General features: G+C 34.9%; 1 protein-coding gene across 1 annotated transcript; it reads left to right on the top strand.

Annotated features, from left to right (window-relative positions):
- Window positions 1–330: 330 nt before the first annotated feature.
- LOC119255420 (zinc finger protein 875-like) lies at window positions 331–23,064 on the top strand. The gene is made up of 2 exons (XM_037522565.2): window positions 331–598; window positions 17,468–23,064. The coding sequence occupies exon 2, from the start codon at window positions 18,483–18,485 to the stop codon at window positions 20,382–20,384; it is 1,902 nt and encodes a 633-aa protein (XP_037378462.1). The 5' UTR covers window positions 331–598; window positions 17,468–18,482; the 3' UTR covers window positions 20,385–23,064.
- The last annotated feature ends 831 nt before the right edge of the window (window positions 23,065–23,895 follow it).

Consider the following 23,895-nt stretch of genomic DNA (forward strand, 5'->3'; position numbering starts at 1 on the left):
CATCAAAACAATATTTTATACTTCCTCTCTAGAACACTGATTTTTCATACGTGTAATCAGGCGAGGGACGCCTGCCTGAGATGCTAAGCGTCTTTCTCAGGGAATTGTCTCAACTCCAGCGGAGTATTTGGGTTCAGCTACAGGCAGATTAGAGATTTCTCCTCCAGCCTGCCGGGCACCTTCCATTCTCCCGAGAAGCCAGAAATAAAGGGTCAGCTTGGGGCGAGCGCGCTGCCTGGTGACCAGAGAGCGCCGGGTCTGGGCTGGGGATCCCCATCCTGCCAGAGCGACCCAGCAGGCTCCTCCCAGCTGGGTGGCAGCGGCTCGGGACCATCCAGGCAGGGCCCTGCGAGGCCTCCGGTGACATCATCCCGAAGCAGCTTCCCCTCGCACCGCGCCCGGTTTCCAGAGCTCTGGGCGGGTTATTCTGTCTCTGTCTGACCGCGGTTGCAGAGGCATCGCCACCGGCGGGTGGGACGCAGGGCCAGGAGGAGGGGGAATGCAGGCAGCGAGGGAAGGAGGAGCCTGCAGGCGACAGCTTGAGTCCAGCCCCGCGCACTATTTGCTGCCTCGGTGCCTGCGCTGACCTCAGCACCAGGTGAGTCCAGGAACAAGTGGGACCTTTGCCACGGGGCGCTGCTGCACAAGGCTGGCCCTCCTGCAAGTCACCTGAGAGGCCGAAAGGCACAAGTTCAGCCCCTTATGTATCCTTCCTCCATCAAGGGTCTCTCTGTGACTAGGATCCTGCCCTAAGGCAGCAAAGGCCTTTGGGAGGAAGTCCCAGGCCTGCTTCCTGTGCAGGGATAAAGGGCTTTACCTTATTTTTCTTGCCAAGAGGACATGTTGCTCGCCTGGCTTAGTAATCCTAAGCATGCAATGGGTGGGTGGCAGAGAGGCCAAGGGAGTGGATAAGTGAAGTAAAGGGAGGAGATTGTGCCCAGGTGATGTCCTTGGGCTGGAGCTGACTTATTAATCACTGGGCCTCCCAACCCAGGAGTCTGATTTTAAGGTGTAGGAAGCTACAGAAAGAAGATATGTTCTGGGATGTGAGATCTTGTTTAAAAAAAAGAAAAGAAAAGAAGAAAGAAAGAAAAGCCGGGACCCTGAAATGCCCTGTTTTAACTTATGGGATGGAAAAATGCATATATGTTCAAGTGTGCCCTCTGAGCTAAACAAATAGCAAAAACTACAATTCATAATTAGAACCACATTGGGAATACTAATGCTTGTCAATTTCTCCCGTGGGACTTTACATACATACATACATACATACATACATACATACACACACACACACACAAATTTATATATATGTGTGTGTATATATATAATATATATATAACAGTATATATAACGATTTTAAGCGTAAAGCTCAAAGAGTTTTGGGAAATATATGTAAATTAAGATACAGAATATTTACAGCACTTTGGAAATCCCCAAGAGTTTTTTTTAGCAATACCATCTCCAAAGTAAACACTTGTTATTTCTATCACTGTAGATTAATTTTGTTTGTTGCTTTAAATTTTTGTAAACTGAATAATATAATCTATACCCTTTTTTTGCCCAGCTTCTTTGATTTAGTAGAACATGTCAGATTCATCTGTTTTAGAATCAACAGTTTTCTCTTTTTTAGTGCTTAGTGATATTCCTTTGTATGAATAAACCACAATTTATTTTGTCCTTTTACTTGTTTATGGGCTTTTAAATAGCTACCATTAGTAGCTTTATAAAATAAAGTTGCTAAGACATTCTTGTAAATCTTTTAGTTCTCGATTTCCTTGAATAAATACGTAGTGTTGGAAATACTACACTATAAAGTAGGTATAGTTTAACAATTTGAAACATAGGCCATCTGTTTTTGATGTGTTTGCACATTTTTTTTTTTTACTCTAGCCAGTGGTTTAAAGCAACAATTTTTTCCTTTAATTTCTTTCTATATTTTCCAATTGCTTGTTATCAATACAGAGAACTATGATAAAACATTTAACATTTACTTTGTATCCTTCATCTTTGCTATATTGACCCATTATCACTACATATTTTGATGCTGAATACTTAAACATGTCCATGTCTGGAAATACAATGTTTTCTTTTTGCCATTATTATTCCTTTTGCTTCTGTTTTATTGTATTGACCAGAATCACGGCCAAGTATATTGCTGAATAAAAGTGAAGAATGTGGACAGCCTTGACGTTTTCTCAATCTCAGGGAGAAGTCATTTAATATTTCCACATTTAATATGCTGTTAGCTGTTGTTAATGTATTCTACTAGACTGAAAAAGTTTTTTTCTTTTTCTATCTTTGCTGAAAGATTTTAAAAATCATGTAGGATTTTTCACATAACGATGCTCATAATAGCTCTTTTTAAAATTGTATTATTTATAGGAACAATAAACACATTGTCTTTGTCTTAATTTTGGTAATATTTTTTTCTTGATCAATCTTACTGAGGATATTTCATATTTATTTTTTTCTAAAGCTACTATTACTTATATTCATTCCCTTCCACTGTTTTTAGTTCATTTATTTACTCTTTTATCTTTAATATTTTCTACTTTCTCTGGGTTTATTTCACTCTTCATTATTTAGACTTAGATTTAGGCTTCATTTTAAAATGTTTCATTTTCAGAGTGTGAAATCTAAGTTTTCCTCTCAATTTTGCTTTTACTTTTCCCCATAAATCTTATTATTTTTTCTTTTTCTAATTTTAATTTGGGTTGAAATGCTGCTTTTTTAATGCTTTGTCCTATATGGTTATTTCACTTAATTTCCAATCATTTCAGATTTTTTTGACTAATATTCTTGCTATCGTTTTCTAGTTTAATACATTTTTTCTAGGTAAAGTACTGTCCATGATTTTAATCATGTAAAATATATTCATATACATCTTATTATCGAACATGGACTCTATCTTGGTGAATAGTTCATGTGTACCTGATAATTGAGTGTGTATGTGTGTGTTCCATGTATTAAGTATTTCATAAATGAAAATTAGGTCAATATTTAAGATAGTAGTATCCAAAGCTTCCACATTTTTATAAAAATCCCTCAACTATGAATTGAAGAGAGTACTGTAAATTTTTGTTTTGTTTTTGAAGCACGTTTTTGAGGGATAAAGATTCTCAATACTTACTTGATGAATAGATCCTTTTGTCATGAAATATCCCTTATTATTTCTTGTAATACTTATTTTAGAAGTCTAATTCATGTGACTTTAATACAGCTTCTCCAGCTTACTTTTTTTCCCCCCCAAATGATTAATAGGTTCTTTTCCATTTCTCTTATCAATAATATTAAAACAAATACTGTTTTCACTCTGGAATACTTACTTTATGTATTTATTCCAATGATTTCTAGGCATTAAGTACAAAAATTAAGTAATGCATGTTTAATTTAGCTCCAATTCACTAGAGCTGGTGGGTTGGGCCTCTAGGATGGAGAGGTTATTTTTTTAAAAAATTGAAATAAGTTTTATTTTTATCATTTATGACATTATATAGGTTTCAAACAGTATTGTAAATCAACATTTGTATATACCACAATTGTGTTCACCACCAAAAGTCTGTTTTAAGCTTCACCATACAATGGAACACTTTTTCCTTGATTTATGCTTCTTTCCATTCCTCCTTCCTTCTTGTAACTACTATTTTGTACCCATATTACAAGATTCTGTTTTTATTTTGCTTTGTTTGAGGCACTCAATATGTATCTCAGGAATCTTAAAAGGACAGAGGCTACCATGATCCCTTAAACTGTTTTCAATTTCAAGACTTCGTAAGTGTATTTTTTTTTCTAGATAAGTGCTCTGGGCTTTCTCCAGGGAATTTCTGATTTTTCTCGCTACCAGAAGACGTAATTGAAGCAACAATCGTATACCTACAAATATGACTCATGTGGATGGTTTATTTCAATGAAGAATGTAGCTCTAGTCATTTTACATCTAGGGTAATTCAGCAAATAATTTGGGCTAATCACTATGTTTTATCAAAATTTTTGTTCACATAGTTTATGCCTAGCCATTTTTATATCTTTGATTAGCCTGTTTTAGCTGTTGTGAATAATTTACAGCACATTTGAGAAAAAGAGATGTTTTAGTGAGACCATAATTATCTCATGTCAACAAATAAATATTAAAAAAAAAAAACAAAAAAAAACAGGTTGGCTTTACCAAACAGAGATGATTCCTTGCTCACCCCCAAAAAGAACAAATAATAATTTGCCAGAAAGAGATGACACTAAAAGTGATCCACAGCTCAAGGTGAGATTGAAACAACCCTTGTACCTCAGATATCAATACGAACTGCTCCAGACTGGACTTGGATGAAATTCACACTTCATTAGACCAAAGGTGGTTGGAGAGAAACACTTCTAGGCTATAGTCCAGGGTACGGGACAAAAACAGCAAAGCTGTCCACCCAGTCAGGTCCCTGACTGGTACATTAGGGGAGGCAGAGTGGAAATGGTTTATAGGCACAGAACTTTGATTTAAGTGAAGCCAATATGGTAGAAGTGTGGTGCTCTACAAGACCAAATGCCCAACAAGGAGAACAAAAAAGGTGCCATAGACAAGAATCAGGTTCCCCAGCCCCGGCACATTCATACAGAGAATAGACCTCTCTCTTTCCCACCACCACTCTACTGACAAAGCAACTGCACATACAGTCCTAAGTACCTATGAAAGTTAGCAGAGACCAAAAATAAATAAGTGAATAAATAATCCAAATCAAGACAAAATGTCATCTGCTGGAAAAGTAGAAGCAATTTATCTCTAAGTTACTGGTGCAGATTTTTTTAATAACTGAATTTTAATTAGTAAAAAATGCAGACAAGGGCCTCCCTGGTAGCGCAGGGATTAAAGACAGTGCTAGCAAGCTATCACCAGCTACTGTAGTGCGAGTTTGATTCCTGGCCAGGGAGGTGACCCACATGGCTCAGCAGTACTCTCCTGTCTTTCCCGCTGCTCCCCTCAGCAGTGTATTTAGGTAAATCCATCTATTCTGCTCCCCACTCTGTCTCTGGTGAATCCTCTTTGGCCTACACCCCAATTTTTATATGCATAAACAAATAAATATTTTTAAAAATGCAGACCAAATATAGCATGTAGCAACTCTAGACTATAAGAGAAAATGACATTATAAAGCAAGTCAAAGTGCCACAAAGAGAACAACTCTCCAGAATCGAATCTCAAAGACATGGAAGTTTTCCCACAAATCTGAAGTTTACTCTCCTTGGTTCTTTCCATTCAATGGTACCTCTATCCCAAGACCTCAATTTTCAGCCACTTTGGGTGTCTCAATCTCCATGTCTCACTCCTCAGTCCATGTTTCTATTTGAGTTGAATGGATATGGTGATTTTTGTTATTTGTCAGTGTTTCCTTTTAAATATTTGGTCCAGATTGTATAAATGCTGTAATTTGTAAGTTTCATCCTAAATAAGTTATTCTACAAAGAATGAAAGCTGAACTTCAAATGAAATTATTTATATTCTCAATGCAGATAAACTGTATTTATTGAGAATGTAAAATGTGGTGACTGAATAGCTTTGAACTGTTTCATTTCCTAAGATTGAGTCTCTTTGCTTCTGAATGTTATCCTTACTATCAGCAGACAACTGTTCCGTGGTTCTAATTTAACAAACAAACAAATATGACCTATATAAGATAGAACTTGCTTGAATAGAAACATTATCTACTTATGCATTGGAGGAACTGAGAAGAAAAAAATGTAAAAAAAATACAAATTTGAAAGTAAAAGGTAATGAGGAAATTCTGTCATCCTTTAAGATGTGAGAATTTGCAAGTTTATAATATTTTTCTAATGTATATCCCTATCATTCAATCTAATTTACTAACCTTTGAAATGTAATAATTGTTGGGATTTCTCACAAATTTTTTCATTGTCTTTCTTGGCATGTAACATCTAGATGGCCTCCATAAATGAAGATATTTTTACTCTCTAGTTTGTTTTCTAATGAAGTTAACAAAACATATATTGTGTTAAAGAAAATGATACTGTTCCTTTATATTATTATAATTTCAATGTATAGATATTTAAATATTTTCAATTAGTCCTGTAGAAAACTATGCATATTTTTAATTGCAGTTATTCTTTGGAATTTTTCCCCTTTTTTTTTAAATCCAGATCTGAAAATTAATAATTATATGCTTACTCTTCTGGAGAAAAGAAATGTTCAAAATTATATGCTGAAGTAGATGACTGTCAACATATCCTAAAACTTACATAGATATAATATATAAACCTGACAATGCAATAATATTAAAGATAAAGGAAATAAAATTCCTACAGTGGTAAGAATATATTTACACTTTGAACATGCTATCATTTAACTGTCTCAGAAATCTTCAGAGTTCCTGTTACCCTAATGTAAATGATGGCAAATTGGTCAAAGAAAAATAATCCATCTTTTTTTCAGTGTGAGATTTTACAGGATAAAAGATGAAGTCTTTAATTTAAAAATTTGCATATTTATTAGCACAAATATTAGAGTATTTATTCCTACTACTTAATTTGTATAGGAGCCTTGTGAAATATAAGTTATATATGAAGACTAACCTTGTTATTGAGGTTACTGTCTTTTTTAAAAATATGGATACTTTTGGCACATCATCGTGAGCAAATTTAAAAATGAATATCATCTTATCTATATTTCATTTTGCAAGAAGAATGTTATAACTGTTGACATAAAAGTTTTTAAGAATGAAATTTTATATAATTTTCTGGCCTTGATCAACTCTAACAGAAGGCCGCTCTCTTTCCTTCTATCTGCTTCACGTTATACCCTTCTTAATTTCCCTCAAGAGTCCTTGTATATTGTTAATATGCAGGCTAGTTAGTATGCATAAGTTGCTAATAAAGAAATGCTTATGGAACTACAGTAGCTGGTCAAAACTGCTTAACTCCTCAGGGGTTAACTCATCAGTGATCACCAATAACAGGAGACCTACTAGCTCAAGACTTCTTTTAACCTAAGTTCTATGTAAAGCAATGTGCACGATTAGTCAGTGTTGAATTTTCTTTTTCTCTTTTAATTTGGGGAATTTAAATTTGAGCATTTTACATCCAAAACATAATATAGTGCACATTAATTGCTATTTTTCATTTGACAGGTCAAAATTTCAGCATTGTTTTAATATATGTTATCTGCAATTAGAAAAAAGATATATAGGCATTATTTAATAATGTTATAACTGTGGACATAAAACTTTTAAGAGTAAAATTTTATATAATTTTCTGGATTTTCCTACTCCCAACTTTCTGTTAGTAGCTAAAGCAATGATGCAATTTTTAGTGCATTTTTCCCCTTAGTAAACATACATTAAGATTCCTGATTAGACTTTCCTTTTTATCCTAGTAAGCTCAATATTCAGCCTTCAGCAAAAGCCAAGCATTTTGTTTTTTAAATTGGTAAATCCCATAGAGATAAGAGTGCTATTTAATCTTGACAATTGACTCTTCCCCTCAGGAGATGGCAGGTAAACACAATAAAAAGCAATTTAATGACATGAATAATGTAACCAATATAGAAACTCATTTAAGGTATGCACAAATAACTGTGGGCAAAGAAAGAAAGCATATGTCACTTTAATAGATGCTATATGGGATGACTGTACATTTTAAATAACTTCTTCCTGTAGAAGTATTAAACTATTACAAGGCAGCCAGTAATTTACTTCAGAAAGAAAGACTTTAGATACTGAAATAAAGAGTAACAAGAGGTGTTCTTTCAGTAGTGGTAAAAACAGACTCTGGGTTGCCTGAGAAGGCTTATTTTTTGTTCTGCTGAACATTTTGTTCATTTTTACTGTGATTCTATTGTTGGTTCCTTTGGTTGAAAGTTTTAAATGACTTGTTAGGGAGAGAGATTTTATATGGAAATTCAAGCAACTTTTGCTAATTTTGTGTCAAGAAAGTGACTTAAGCAGATGGTCTATTATAGCCTTTCCATATGAGTCACTTTAGGGGTCTCCCCTGGGTCCTCTGATCTTTAGCAGTCACACCACATGTTTATTTGTGTTCTATTTTAAGGAAAGGTTCTGCACTGATGATACTCCAGGCTCATCTTTTTCTCTTCTTCAATTTAACCTTTATACCAAACAAATAAATTGTGATGTTGAAACCATTTTCAATTAACTTCTCTGTAACACATTGAAGGATATTTGAACTCATTTTCCTATTTTTGTCACAAAATGAGGTCATACAACTTCATGTAACTTTATATACATTAATTTATTTGCAATTACTTACACCATTCTGAAGTCAGATTATAGAAATTTATTTTATCTTAAGAGGATACTAATATGTCAGTGAGGTTTGTTTTTTATTTGTTGGGAAAAGAATGTTTGAACTAATCCCAGGATGTTAATTTTCCCTTTTCCACTAATCTGTCATTCAACGAAAGTCCAAATGTATCTGTATAGTGAAGTGCTGAAATACTATTATTTTGTGTCTTCTTAAATTTTTTCTTAAATGTAAGCAAATTAGATTTCCCATAACTTGTTTTGAGTAGCTAATAACTAGTCCAATGTTTTATTTTTGTCTTATAATAGATATATAAGTTTAGGTTCACTCCTGGGCTCTCAATTCTGTTTCATTGGTCTGTGTGCATTTTTATTCCAATGTCATATGGTTTGGTTACTATAGTTTGGTTATATAGTTTGATGTCTGGGCATGTGCCACTACCACTCTGTGCTCTTTCTCCCTTTTGTCAGGATTTCTCTGGCTATCCAGGGTCTTTTGTGGTCCCATATGAATTCCCTTAAAGTTTGTTCTATTTCTTTGAAAAATGCCATTGAAATTTTGATAGTGATTGCACTGGATCTGTATATTGCTTTGGGTAAGAAGGTCATTTTAAATAATGTTAATTTTCAGTTAAGATTCATGGAAATCAAGATCTATAGGTCACTGACATAAAGAAATAACATTACTTTTTTAAGATTTTATTTATTTTTGTGTAGAAGAACAGGGGTGCAGGCCAGAGGTGTGGGAGGTAGTAGTGAGAGGATTCACCAGAGACAGAGTAGGGAGCAGAACAGACAGACCTACTGAAATCCACTGCTAAGGGGAGCAGCGGGCAAAACAGGAAAGGTCTGCTGCACTATGTGGGTTAGCTCCCTGGCTGGGGATTGAACTCAGGCTGTCTCTCATTAGTAGTGCTGAGACTTAACCCCTAGGCCACCAGGGAGAACGGAGATAACTTATTACCTATTAGCTGAAACCTAAACAACTATCTATGGATAGGTAATTTTAGTTGGTTTGTCAATATAACTATATTATATATTATAATTACCTTTATACTATACTAACCTTAAATTTTTTAAACCATCTCTGCCTTTGAACTTTCAAGCAGTGGAGAAGAAACCAGATCAAAGTAGAGCTGTTATTTATAGGTGCCTTTTGTTTACACAATTTAAGGTGAAGATGTTTAAATTTATTCCCAATGTGTGAAAACTTATCAAAATGTTCCAGGTTATAAGGCAAAAGAAGAAAGGCTGAACTGATTTTCCTTTTTTGTTGTTGTTTATTACAGAATTGAGTCAGAATTTAATTAACCTAAACAAAGATGTTGGACAGATGCTGATTTGGGATAAGAATCTGGTTCTCAAATTAATTATCTTGGATCCTGGAAGTGCTTCAGGAGTTTAACATGGCCAGCTAAACATTTTCTGCCAAGTGATAGAGATTTTAATTGCTACATTTCACTAAGAGATATAATACAATAAAAAATGTTTCAAAATAAAATAGGTTTTACAGCCGGCACATTATAACTCAAGTCACAGTTGCTGGCCTCTTGCACTGATCATACAATGTAATGAAAGGAGACTGAATTAAACAGGTATGGCCCAACTTGAAGGATAATGGGTTTGTCCTATTGAGAATCGAAGCTGTGTTGAAATTCAGTAGCAAAAGTGCTTTCCCTACAGATGTGATTTTTATATACAGATTCTTCCCTATCAACTATTGTGACATCTAGTTTAAAGTTTATCTAGTTTTTTTTGTTCCAATTCGAATGTTGAATCTTTTAGGGAACATGAAGTAACTAAAGATTAAATGATAATCCTCTTTTGCCTACAAGTCACTATGTATACAAGAGCCATCACTCTTATTGTGCAGAAAATAGCATAGTCTGTACTTTAGTCCATCAACTGCTTCTTACTCAGTGGTTCAGCATATGGGGTGGAATTGACATCACAGCTCTAAAATTCAGCCAATGTATTATCTTAAGTATGAATTACTGAAAAGTAATTTTTGAGATTAAAATGATTAGTAACACTCTAGTGTTGTGAAAAAAATATGAAAAGTCCTGAACTCAGGCATCATGCAATATGAATATATTATTTGTTAATTTGCAGAACCAAAAATGAAATATTTTAACCTTTTTATGTCATTCTAATGTTATTGCAAAGATCAATGAGTGTTAAGCCTTTGAACCTAAATAAACTACAGTTTAAAAGGCTTATGAAATAAGTTATAAGTCAGAGAGAGGGATGATTAAGGTGACCTTGAAAAAAAGGACAGAGTATTCTGATCTTTACTATACTGGAAGAATCCTCTTAGCTTTCAATTTTTTTTTATATGAAGTCACCAATAAATAATAATCTCTGCTTCAGGGAAATTGTCCAAATGTCCTGCTAAATATATACCATACTTGATTGGAAAGAGGCAATTATGATGATGTCATTTCTTGAATTATATTAAATAAATGTCAAATATGAAGGAACCATAAAGGTTAGTGAGCTCATACAGTGTAAGGACAATGGCAATCACCAGCAAAGATACCAATGCTGTTCTACACTGTTCATTCTTCACAGAATAATTCAACCATTATTTTTATTTCTTTACACTTCATTTTTTCCCCTGAAACTATATATTTTATAATATTAAAGTAGATAACTTCTAGAGTAGACTAACAAAGTCTGGCCGGCAGGCTGGATTAGATAGATTAATAAAGTTTGTTAGATGTGGTTCATAAAATTGACTAGAAAATTATGGGGACCTACAAAGACAAACACATTCCCAGTTATATTAATTCCAGCTCCCATGGAACTAAAATTGTTACTATCTTACTGATAAATTTTAAAATCACTTTCTTAAAATGTAAGGAATAACACAGTGCCATTTACCTTCATACTTAATGTCTGTTCTTTCTGATGGTCAACAATAAATTAGTTCATTAGGCTGTTACCCTCATAGGATTTTTAATGTACTATTTCTTCTATTTTTGGACATGAAACTTCAAAATCTTTTCCATTAAATCCTTAGGAAATAGTCATAAACTTCAAAAGTGACTGCTCTTTTAGAATTTTTTATTCCATGGTGTGTTTTCATCTATATTAAACAGCTATCTCTTATCAGTTAAATTCATTTTGTGGTGTGTGTGTGTGTGTGTGTGTGTGTGTGAGATTTTTGTATAATTATCAGAAAATCAGTGTATTGATTTCTGTAGAGAAGTTTTTGTGGCATTAAGTTGAAAAACAATTCTTTGCCAGTATAGTCTTTAATTAATTTTGAACAAAGGGTGGAGTAATGTCATTGGGAAAGTTAAAAAGTGGTTGTTTGGATGACTCTTAGTAATGGATACCTTTGGAAGTTTCAGCAATTGAATTTCTAACCTTCTCTTTAGACATTTTCTACTACAAATTACATAGACATTGACCATGGTGCATCGATTTGTTTGTACTAAACTCTATGAAGTAAATCAATGTGTTGACTTTTCAGTGCTACCAGTTTGGATACAATAAAATTTTGTTGGCCTTACAATGATGTAGCTAATAAATAAATGTTATTTATAAACTATATACAGGTTTACTTTATAAAATGAAAGTACAGTTTATTTCTAGAAAAGACATTTGCACATGCATGTAAAAATCTTTTCATCATGTTTTCTGGGCCATGTTTTTAAAATAGTTTTAAACTGTTATAATAGCCTGATCCCAAGATTGTTAAGTATAATAGATTCACTTTGTTTAAATTATTTATTATATTTTTAGAAATTTTAGCTATATTCAAATTAATAGGAGAGAGTGGGTACTAAAAATTAACATATCATCTAAAGTATTGACTTACTCCTCATTGCTTCATTCTTCATTGAATCTGCGTATTGTCTAAAACAGGAACTAACAGGTAAACTTTTTTCCTGATTTAGGTAGCGATTACCTCTATTTTCAGATAAAAATTTAAACTGTATTTTGCCACCTAATTTTATTTTTAAATAAGCTAACATGTCTTAGTTAAAAGAAATATAATTTTAAGCTAGCTATATATTTGTTTTCCTCTAGTATTATCTATACTAATCAAAATATGTTAATATATCATTTTTGTGGTTTTTAATCTCTTAACATTTCTAAGTACATTGAAAACTTATGAAAGTACTGATGTGTAGGAAATGAATTTTAACTTTAGCTTGAAATATCCTTTTGTTTATATTACCATTTACCCCCTGCTACAAACTGGGATAATATTTAGATTCTAACTAGCTTCTGAGAAGTTCATATTATTCTTTTTTTTTTTTTTTTTTTTAAAATGCAGCAATTCTTTTTTTTTTTTTTTTTTTTAAAGATTTATTTATACAAGCACTGGGTACAGTCAGAAGCACGGGAGGGTGAGAGAATTCACCAGAGCAGGCAGAAGGACCGAAGTACACTGCTGAGGGGAGCAGCGGGCGGCAGGAGAGGTCTGCGCGCCATGTGGGACCCTCCTCCGGTGGCCGGGGAGCAGCCGGGGATCGAACCGACGCTGCAGAGGCTGCGGGCAGCTTCGCAACCCAGCGCTCAACCGCTGCGCCACCAGGGGAGGCCCTCATATTATTCTTGCATGATGTAATCTATATCACTTGCTTATGCATCTGTGTAAAATTCATAGAAAATAACTAAAAATTAGCTTTTGTCATTATCATCATTACCATCATCTATATAACCTTCCTTGATTATCATATTTCATATACACACATAGACAAACATACACAAAATGGAATTTTTACTATTTTAAAAAATAGAATTAGTATGATGTCTGCAAAAGTCAAAGGATAATCCAATGGATATGTAAGATATATATGTAAATACAATATGACATTTTCATCTTTGAAAAAAACATTTAAACTTTGTATTTTAAAGGTCTTGGCAAGGTGACTTCACAAACACTTAAATGTACAAGTTATCTCTCTGGTTTTCTTCTTCAGTTATACATAAACACTAGGCTCACAACACTGGTTGGCTTCTGTGAGATTTTATGGTACACAGTGGCATGTACTATGAACATTAGAGGGATGGAGGCTGGGAATTTGAAGACTATGCCTTTCATTATTTTCATATTAAACAATTATTCTTCCATCCTAAGTCTTAAGTGGATATAGTTGTCAAGATGACAAACAAATTAAGAAAAAAAAATATGGCCAAAAATATTTGTAACTATCATAAAGATTCCAAAAGAAAGCATCTAGTGGTGGAGGGAGGGTCTCCTCCCACACGTATTTCAGTCATATAATGAGGCATCATATAAGGGATGGCTGCCTGTAGAAAAGAGTGTTAAATAAGAAATCTCTAATTTTGCACTGTCTCTGTTAACTACCTACTAGTTTGCTGCACTTCTAATAATTTAGGATTGAGACTTCCTGTAAAAAGATGTGAGATTAAGGAAAATCTCACTTCTCAAGAAATTTCACTGAGGTTTGGATTCAAAATTTCATCAATTTTTGTCTTTTAATCACATTTCTTTACCTTTACTCTATCATTTATTTGCTGAGAAGTGTGTAGTATATCCACTTTCAGCTTGCGGAATTCATGTGTCAGTATGTTTATTTAGGCAGGTCATTTTGCTTAGTAGCACCTCTATGTATGAGAGAAAAGTGAGTAAAACTGTCATTGGCATGAGTGCTCTCTAGCTCTCATGGGACTGAAAGATGTTGAAGGTATTTTTCTTTACAGATATGAAGATACTTCCTTATATATTTGCTCTGTTGCACACACACAGCTGGCTTAGGCACTATTTTTTTCTATTTATCAATAGACATATCTTAACATATCCTTAGGATATAGACATATCCTGTGTTACATACATACAAGTTCATATCTGCTCTATTCTTACAGAAAGTTCTCAGAAATTTGCCATAAAATTTATTACAAGGAGTGACTTGAGACAAAAGATATGTGGTGTTCTTCAGCTATGTTTGTGGTAAAATAGCTGGTAAATAATAGGAATTCAGTAAACATAAATAATAAATGAAAATATTAAAGTCACTGGTAACAATATATTTGTCTTATGATATTTAAAAAGAGGTACAGGACAGCCTATTTGTTTTAATTTTATGTCTGTTTAATATGATTTAATCATATTTTAATGTAAGTTGTATTTGTGAATGCTTTTCAGACTGGATTGTTAATTATCGGTATAACATTGTACAGTATTTTATCCATTTAATTGATGAAGAATTGATATGCAGAGAGGTGAAGTCACTTGCCCATTCACTAACTAGAAGTTTTGTAGTGGGGCAAGGAATCATCTCTTACTGCTAAATCTATATACCTTAACAGAGTGCATTCTAATGATTTGCAACTATTATTTTAATTGCATTAATTCAGGGGAAGTAAATTTTGTATTTTCTGACACATATAAAAAATCCATGTAATATTCATAAATATTCTTGCTAATTTGTAAAATGTTGGTTGACTCACAGTATCCAATTTTTTGGAGCCTATTTGAAAGTTTTGAAAATACTTTTCTCAATGATTTTTCCAAATGAGATTGAGACTGGCATTCTACATAATTACCAGTTTATTTTCTGTAAGGCACATATAAGACAAACTGAAACTACAAATAAACTGAAGGTGTCAGTGATAGGAAAATAGACATGGCATTGTGTTGTAAACTTTGTGTAAGAATTTTCACATATTTTTCTATTTTTTATCAGTCTGGACTTTTTCACAAATTGGATTCTTAAAACAATTTGACTTGATCTTAAAAATTTATTATACCCTTGTAAATTAAAGGGGTTCCTCAAGCCTTCCTTAAAAACTTAGTTCATTTAGTTGATACTGTTTTTCATTTTTCAAGAAAAATATGCATAACAAACATTACTCTAGGAAAAAAAAGTGTTTTCTGACATTGGTAACAGATTGATAATCTCTGAGCTCAATATTCTGGTTCTGACTTTGTTTATATAATAAGGTATATCTATTTTCTTAAATTTACTTTATCATTTACTTATCAGCTAATTTACAATATGAAAATTTAAGGACTGTGTATTTCTTCAACCATGAGGAATTGGAAAGGGATTACATGAAGCTATTCCAAATACTTCTCGTAAGTTTATGGTTGATATGCACTAAGGAGTTGAGCACTTTTGAGAAGGCTGACCATATGCTGCTGCTATGCTAATTTGATCAAGGAGGCAAGGGGCCATGATGACAGGAAGCAGTGCACTGAGTGTGTTTCCATGAATTCCTCTGTGGCCAATGCTTGACCATCTTCCATGCTTAATTACTGGCCTTTCTTTATAATTGGCCGAATAAAATTTAAAACATGTTCTTAAAATCCACTGTGTCTAGATTATTCCTACAGATACAGAGATACTACTAGATCAATTCAAAATTAATGTGAATGCTTCATCATTCAAGTTATAATATCTTGGCTAATTACTAGGAAATGGTTTACTCAGTCCCCTGTTCTCTGCTCTATGGGATCAGTTTCTTCTTTTAGAGTGGTCTGGGTCCATATTAGAGGGCTGATGAGAGCTCAGACACTGCACAGATTACTTTTCTTGAATCTTTTGCTCTGTCTTTTATGCTAAGCTTCCAAAAAGTAACTTGACCTGGCTTCTTTCCATTGATCATCCTTCAGATGGGAAGTAAGATAGCATCCAATTCATATTAAAAATACACACAATTTTTGTGTGTATATAAATATATATACATAGTATACATCCACATATTTTATGTATTTGCAGGTATGTAAATATTATCTTTATAAAAATTTAGAACAGCAGATTGCATATAGAAAGTACAGGGTAGTAATGTTGCAAGGATATTAGTTCAGGATCCCTATTTTTCAAATACCATTAAACATCATTCCACTGCTGATGCATTGTTATGAGAATATGCACTATAACTTTACCTTTTTATTTTCTTTCACTTTTACTCTCTTATAATTTAATCGGTATAACCTACTTCCAACTCCACCCCCTTGCCCTTATCTCCCTCATGATCTTATCTTTATTCCTAGTCCCACATCTGACCACCCAGCCCCCTAGATGAAATTTTTTTGTTGTGTCACTCTATGTGTCCTCCAGTACCTGAGATATTTGTAAGTTGTTCGTTGCATTTAATTTCCAAGCTATGTGCTGGAATTGATATTCATTTATTACTGTTAACTTGGAAAAAAAAACCACTAGTCTCTATCCATTCTGTAATTATACCTCTGATATATTGTTCTCTAGGTGGCTAGGGGTGAATTAATGTCTTAATTTCTCTTGATCAAGCAGAAAGCCCTTGGTAACCTAAGCGGTATTGCCCTACTAGCTTTTTCACAGTTGTTTAGGTTCAATAATTGAAATTACTAAACTCAAACTACCTCCATATTAGGAAGTAAATTGTGTTCCAATTTGTTGAGCTCCTTAATAAATGAGCAGTGATAATAGAAGAATCCTTTATAGTCTATTGGCTGACCATATTAGGTACTTAATAAATATTTATTGAGTTACATGTTTTATGAAAATGATCTGGCAAACAGAAGAATGCAAAATATTATCATTTGAAAAGGAGCTACATGAAGTGATTTAAATACTATTTAACTCTGCAGCTCCCATTTATGTTACAGGCACAGTTATAAGTCCAGAAAACAAAAGTGGTAACCGTTGCTACTTTTCCTTATGAAAGTTAGAGTTTAGAGTCATTAGAGGCTCTAATATTCATTTATAACACCCAGTTACACTTATATATACATGTCTATACCAACACACAAAACACTGCCAAAAATATTCTGACAAGAATATGAAATATGTTGTAATTAGAAAATGCATGAAGGCTACTATTTAATAATTTACCTCTTCCCACATAAGCACTAACTAAAGACAAATCTCCTAAGAATGTACTTCTATACAACTTTTTCCATATATCTTGAGCTTTTCTGGTTACTTCTTATTAAATGTTTTAATTTCCATCAAAATAGTCAAAAAGGTAGGAATGCAATAAAGTACTTCCTTTTGTACATATTTGTTTTATTTTTAGATGCAGGTATTCTAATCTTAGTGTCTTTTGAAAAAAATAAAAGGTTTATTGAACTAGGGTGTTTGAAAAGGCTTAGCAGTACATTATTAATAGCTGAAGTAAAAAAAAATAGTCGATTTGTGATAATCTTGCTATGAAGAAAAAGGGATCGACAGCACAAAAAAAAATCAAGAAATTATTTCATTTTTTAACAAATTATTCTAAATTTTCCCTTCATTTTTCCCCACCAGGAATACTTCTGCTGCAAATTAAAATTCAAAAGAAACAAAAGTACTTTATTCAAATAGTGACAACAGGAAAAACAAACAACATAAAAAGCATTACCTTCTATGAAGATAAAGAAGTGTGATGGATTTAAATAAGCCAAATGAACTGAATTCCAGAAAGAAACCCTTCAAAGAGGAGGAAAGAGCAGCAGTCACTTCCATCTGGGGGTCATTGCCATGTCTGGATTCAATCTTCCCTGCCAGGACTGAGGACAGCGAGGTCTACAGAATGTAATCTAGATGGATGGAACCTCCTCTTAACTAAGTTATTACCCCTCTTCCCCCAATTCCTGCCTGGAATTTGAAAAAAAATAAGTGAATAAAAACCTGGTAAGTAAATCAAAATCAACTAGCTGTGAACATTCTGCAATGATTGGATTCCAGGACTTTATGGAACTGAAACAAAAGGTGAAATAAATCTGTTTGATACTTCAGCCAAGTTCAAATACAGACATATCCAAAAGCTCACAGAATAAAACAGAGATCACACTGGAGTCAAGAAATAGGTTCACACATAATAACTCATTGGTTTCAAATAAAGTATCAAATCAATTCAAAGGAGAAAGGAAATACTCTCAGAAATGTTGGAAATACTTGATATCTATATGGGGGAAAACTGAAATGACCTCTGTCATATATGGTACACAAAAATGAATTTGAAACAGATCATAGCCATAGTGTAATAGCTAAAATTGTAAAACTTCTACAAAATTATATAACTTTCCATAAGAGAAGTGGTGTTGCAGGTTTCCTCTAGCCCATAATCCCTAACATCATCCCTTGCTGTGGAAAAAATATTGCAACCATGTCACCAGCAACTTTAGCTGTGAACTTCTGTCCATGAAAACCCCCCACAGGGGTAGACTCAACACTGAGGGTGGGGCTATGAACACTTGCATGGTAGCTACTGCAAGGATAAGGCAAGGCTAGGCAAGGATAAGACTTCACCTTTCTGCAGACCATTCAGGACATCAGAAAAATGGCCTTGGGTTTCTTGAGAGCTAGAAGACAGGAAGCATTTGTGTCATTCCATGATGTGTCTGTGGACTTCACCCAGGAAGAGTGGAGACTATTGAGCCATGCTCAAAGGACAATGTACAAGGATGTGATGCTGGAAAACTACAGTAACCTGGTCTCCTTGGGAATTGCATTCTCCAAACCAACACTTGTCATTCTGCTAGAGCAGGGGGAAGAGCCTTGGAGAAAAGAGAGAGATTATCTGTCCAACCCCTATTCAGCAAATACAAAGTCAAGAAGTCAAGTGTGTTCTTCCTCCACTCTGGACTTCTGCAGTCAACAACTGTGCCACCAGGTGCTACAAGATCATTACATTCCAATCTTCCCAGGCTTATTTGTGGGAACTCTCCAAGTATCAGATCTCTGCCTAGCATATCAGAAGCAGCCACAACAACCACTCTCTTCTGAAAGTTCCTGTAGTGACACAGTGGAAGGAAACCACAGAGGTTGGGACTCCAAAAATGTTTGGGGGAGGACAAGGGAATGGGTTACTTCAAGAACCTTCTCAAGGGAAGGCAAGACAATGGTGGAAATAAAATTCAGCTCAGCTGAGAAGGCAAACCCTTTAGAAACAGACAAAATACTAAGGTGGGTAGAAGCCTCTGGATTTGAAGTAGTCAAGTGTGGAAATGGTGACCTAGGTTTTCACCAGAAGTCAGCTCTCTTCATTCATCAGAGGACCCATTTAAGGGAAAAGCCTTATTTCTGCTGTGAGTGTGGTCGAAGCTTTAGCTATAAGTCAGCTCTCATCACACACAAGAGATCACACACAGGAGAGAAGCCTTATCTCTGCACCGAGTGTGGGCAAGCCTTTAGCCAGAAGTCAAACCTAGTCACACACAAGATGGCACACTCTGGAGAGAAACCCTTTGCATGTGAGGAGTGTGGGCGCAGCTTTAGCCAGAAGTCAACCCTCATCCGACATCTAAGGACACACTCAGGAGAGAGGCCCTTTGTGTGCCAGGAGTGTGGGCGAGGTTTTAGGGATAAGTCAAACCTTATCACACACCAGAAAACCCACTCCTGGGAGAAGCCTCATGTGTGCAGTGACTGTGGGAGGCTTTTTAGAGATAAGTCAACTCTCAGCAAACACCGACGGATTCATTCAGGGGAGAGCCCTCATTTGTGCAGTGAATGTGGCCGGAGCTTTAGTCAGAAGTCGTACCTCATAAAACACAAGAGGATACACTCTGGTGAGAAACCTTTTGTGTGTCAAGAGTGTGGAAGAGGCTTTAGTGATAAGTCAAACCTTACCACACATCAGAGGACACACTCGGGTGAGAACCCATATATGTGTGCAGAGTGTGGAAGAAGGTTTAGCGTGAAGTCAGCTCTCATTACACACCAGAGGACACACTCAGGAGAGAAGCCTTACATGTGCAAAGAATGTGGGCGAGGCTTTAGACATAAGTCAACTCTCACTGCACATCAGAGGACACACTCAGGTGAGAAACCTTTTGTATGTAGGGAATGTGGACGAGGCTTTCGACAGAAGTCACACCTCATCAGTCACGAACGGACACACTCTGGAGAAAAGGCATATGTTTGCATGGAATGTGGACATGGCTTTAACCAGAAAGCAAATTTAGTCAGGCACAAGCTGGCCCACTCAAGGGAGAAGCCCTTTGTCTGCATGGAGTGTGGGAGAGGTTTTAGCCAAAAGTCAGCTCTCATAAGACATCAAAGGACACATTCTGGGGAGAAGCCATATATATGTAGAGAGTGTGAACAGGGCTTTAGCGACAAGGCAACCCTCAGCATACATCAGAGAACACACTCAGGGGAGAAGCCTTGTGTTTCTAGTAAGTGTGGGGAAGGCTTTAGACTGAAATCACTTATTAGACATCAGAGGACACACTTGTAGAGATCTATGTACAGGGAATGTAAAAGAGACCTTAGCAATAAATAACAACTCATTGTGCAAGGAAAGACAACTTAGGGGACACTCAAGTGTGTAAGGAGTGAGCTTCAGTGCTACTCTCACTAGACAACAGAAGACCCTGAAGGTGACATTTGTTCTTGTCTAGAGATTTTTTTTCTGTTCTCATAACTGGGAAAATATTGGCATCTAGTGCGTAGATACCAAGGATGCAGTTAAAGATCCCATAATACACAATTCCCAATAACAAAGAATTATCTGACGCTGTAAGACTTGGACCCTCTAATACTGGCTTCAGCTGCAGGACTCCCTCCCCCTCCACGCACATGCATTGGCTTGGCAAAAAATTCCCCAGACTGTGCTGCAACTTGAAAGCCTTCCTTCTCAGCCATCCTTCATTCCCCTTTTCGTTTGTATCCAAATATAATGCTTCTCCTTGCCTTCTCGAATGTCCTTTCCATTTTTTCCCCTCAAAATTGGTTTTCCCAATACTCTCACATATCGAATGCTTTCTTTATTCTCAGAAAACTTCAACTAACATAATTAAAAAGGAAAAAAAAATATGGTAACTACAGGGAGGCAACTTGGTATACAACATCTTCACAAAGCTGCTAATATTGGGACAGATTGACACAAGGGCCTCCTACCAGGATTCATTTTTAAGAATACCAGGTCTGTTTTTTATAACTATTCAAACAAATGTGTAAACTAAATCTTGTTATGAGAAATCACTAGATCAACCTAAATCAAGGAATGTCCCATAAAACAGCTGTGCATTTTGAAACTCTTCAAAAATGTCAAGGCTAGGAGCAAAAAATGAAGCTGATAAATTATTCCAGATTTAAAAAGAAAAGGAGATAGAATAAAACTGTTGCAATAGGATTAGATCTGGACAGATAATATATAGTTACTAATGACTATGGATTGGCAAATAACATTTAATCAATGTTAAATCAATGATAAAATGCAATATAGAGTGGTTATGGGAATCATGTTTTTTCTCTGGAAATACAGTAGAGTTTATAGGAGTTAAAGGAAACAATAACTCCAACTCATTTACAAATTGTTCAGGAAAAAAAATGGTCTTGAAGTGTTTATAGAAAGTAAGTGTATATCTAAAATGCAGATACTTTTCTCAGCAAGGTGAGGGGGAAGGGAGTGTGAGAGAAAGAGGGGGCAACTGAGGAGAGAGAGGGAAATAGAATAATGATAAATCATGGATAAATACTGATAAATTTATGCAAGTGTGTCTTAAACTTTTATTGCAACTTTAGGTTTGATTTTTACATAATAAACTAAAATATCAAAAAAGATAAAGAAAGAAGGAAGGAAGCTCCTGGGATGTGGGGCTGCTTGGTGGCTGGATTAATCACAATTAAATGTGAGCCTTTTCAGCACAGCCCAGAATAACTCAACTCCTAGAGAAATTTGAAAAATTGGCTCATATCCCAACTGTTCATTAGAAGAGAAGGCTTGCATTATCTGTGAAATACATTAGTCTCTAATAGTTCTCCTACAATAAACTGTGTTGTGGATATAATTTAAAATTACCAGATTATGACATTAAGTAGGAAAATATGACCTAGGAAAAACAAGTAATAGTAGACCAACAACTCACATAGATAATGGAAATTGCAACAAAGGTTTAAATTAAATCAATTATTATAACAATTTTAAAGAGTTTATAAGAAAACTGCCAGGCTATTTCAAAAGTAAAACCAGAGTTCTAGAAAAAGTATCAAATATGAATACTAATATTGAAATACATAACAACTGAATTTTTTTCTCCAGGTCTGCTGATGCAGCAAAGTTAAATGCCATTTTCCTTCCATTTCTTAATAAAATAACTTTCATGGAGAGTCAAATGAGTGATTTAAATGAAACCAGAAATAACATTAGGAGTCATGACTTTGAAAGTTATTCATCTTCGGATTCTTTAAACTTGGAAAAACAGTCACTATAATCTAGTCTAGTAAACCACATTATGAAGAACACTGAATTTAAATTATTTCTCTTATTTTCTATTCCAGATAAAAATCACACCCCATCTTTCAATTCTGTCAGTTGCCTACCAAGCTGATATGCTTCTGCAATTCTTATTTTGAAATGTTTTCCTTCCAACTTTAAACAGGCAATTTGTTTTCTTTTTAGGCAAATGCCTACATAGTAGTATTATTTTCCAGAAATATTTTTTTAATTATATCATCTAAGAGTAAGAATCGTCTCTCTCTCTCCCAACACACCACCTCTTCCCTCCCTCTTTCTCCCCAACATCTCAGTTAGTAAGTATAACGTCTTAGTTTTTGTGGTTTCAATTTCAAGGGAGCAGTAACTATTAAAAGCCATAAATTTTCATAGTTAACCTATCTTCATTAATCAATATTCCCATATTGAATTAGATGGAAAAAACAATGGACTTGCCAACTCAGTATTGGGATTAAGATGGATGAAACATTCAAGAATTGATTAGTGTTTATTATAGAAAATGACCCTGCAAAATATATATGTAGTATAATCAAGATGTTTTGGGCAACTGTGATTTGGAATTCTTCTCTAATATTTACATCAGATAATGATATGCAAATTTTATTTTACTGTATTAGTATAAACATACAACATTTAGTAGTTTGGGGTGACTATTTTTTCTCCTTTCAGCAGACTATGAATTTACATGATTTTATTTTTTTATATATCTTAAATAAACATTTTTGAATCTGAAGGGATCTGATTTGTCATTTCTCACACTCATACACAAACACATCACAAAACTAATGATTTTGTTAGCGCATGACTAAGGGATACTGAAGGACCCCAAACTGTTAACAGGTGCACACACTCAAAGGGGCAAAGAGGATCTGACCATCCACACAGAGGTTAGGAGGCAGATTCTTAGCGTGAAAGACTTTTAATAGAATTGGGAGAGAGAGAGAGGTTTTGAATGATAGTTTCTCAATAATACTCCCCAAAATTACCCATACCCTCATGGGCAAATGCCCAAACAGCCTTGGTCCAAACTCAAAGCTTATAACAAGTCTAAGGCACTGTCTGTAAGGAACCACAAGAAAGGGGTTAGGCAGTTTCCAGAGAGATGGAACAGAAGAAAAGATTCCAAATTCAAATTATATCACATAATCCATCATGAAATCAAGATAATAGTGGCCATTGTGTTTGCTATAGACCAGGGCCAGCGTCCCTACATGACTTCCACCCACGTCTCTTCCAAATATCTTTTCTAAGTGTTTCTACATGTGTCTCCACCCCATGTCTCCTTCCATGTGTCTCCTCCTGCCTCCTTTATTCACTGCTATTTATATATTCACCTCAATCTTCCATGCTGCCTCCCATTCAGGAAGTCTGGTTCATGGCAAACTGAGACTTGTAATCCAAGGCAAATGTGTGTATCTGGGAAGTGGGCGGGGGGAGAAAAATGGTGCCTCTGCTTCAAGGAGGGGTATCTGTAACAATTTCATACAAAATTCTTACTAACACTAACTAG

This window comes from Talpa occidentalis, unplaced genomic scaffold (assembly GCF_014898055.3).
Source record: "Talpa occidentalis isolate TD23 unplaced genomic scaffold, MPIMG_talOcc4v2.1 talOcc4.3, whole genome shotgun sequence".
In the NCBI taxonomy this organism is placed as follows: Eukaryota; Metazoa; Chordata; class Mammalia; order Eulipotyphla; family Talpidae; genus Talpa; species Talpa occidentalis.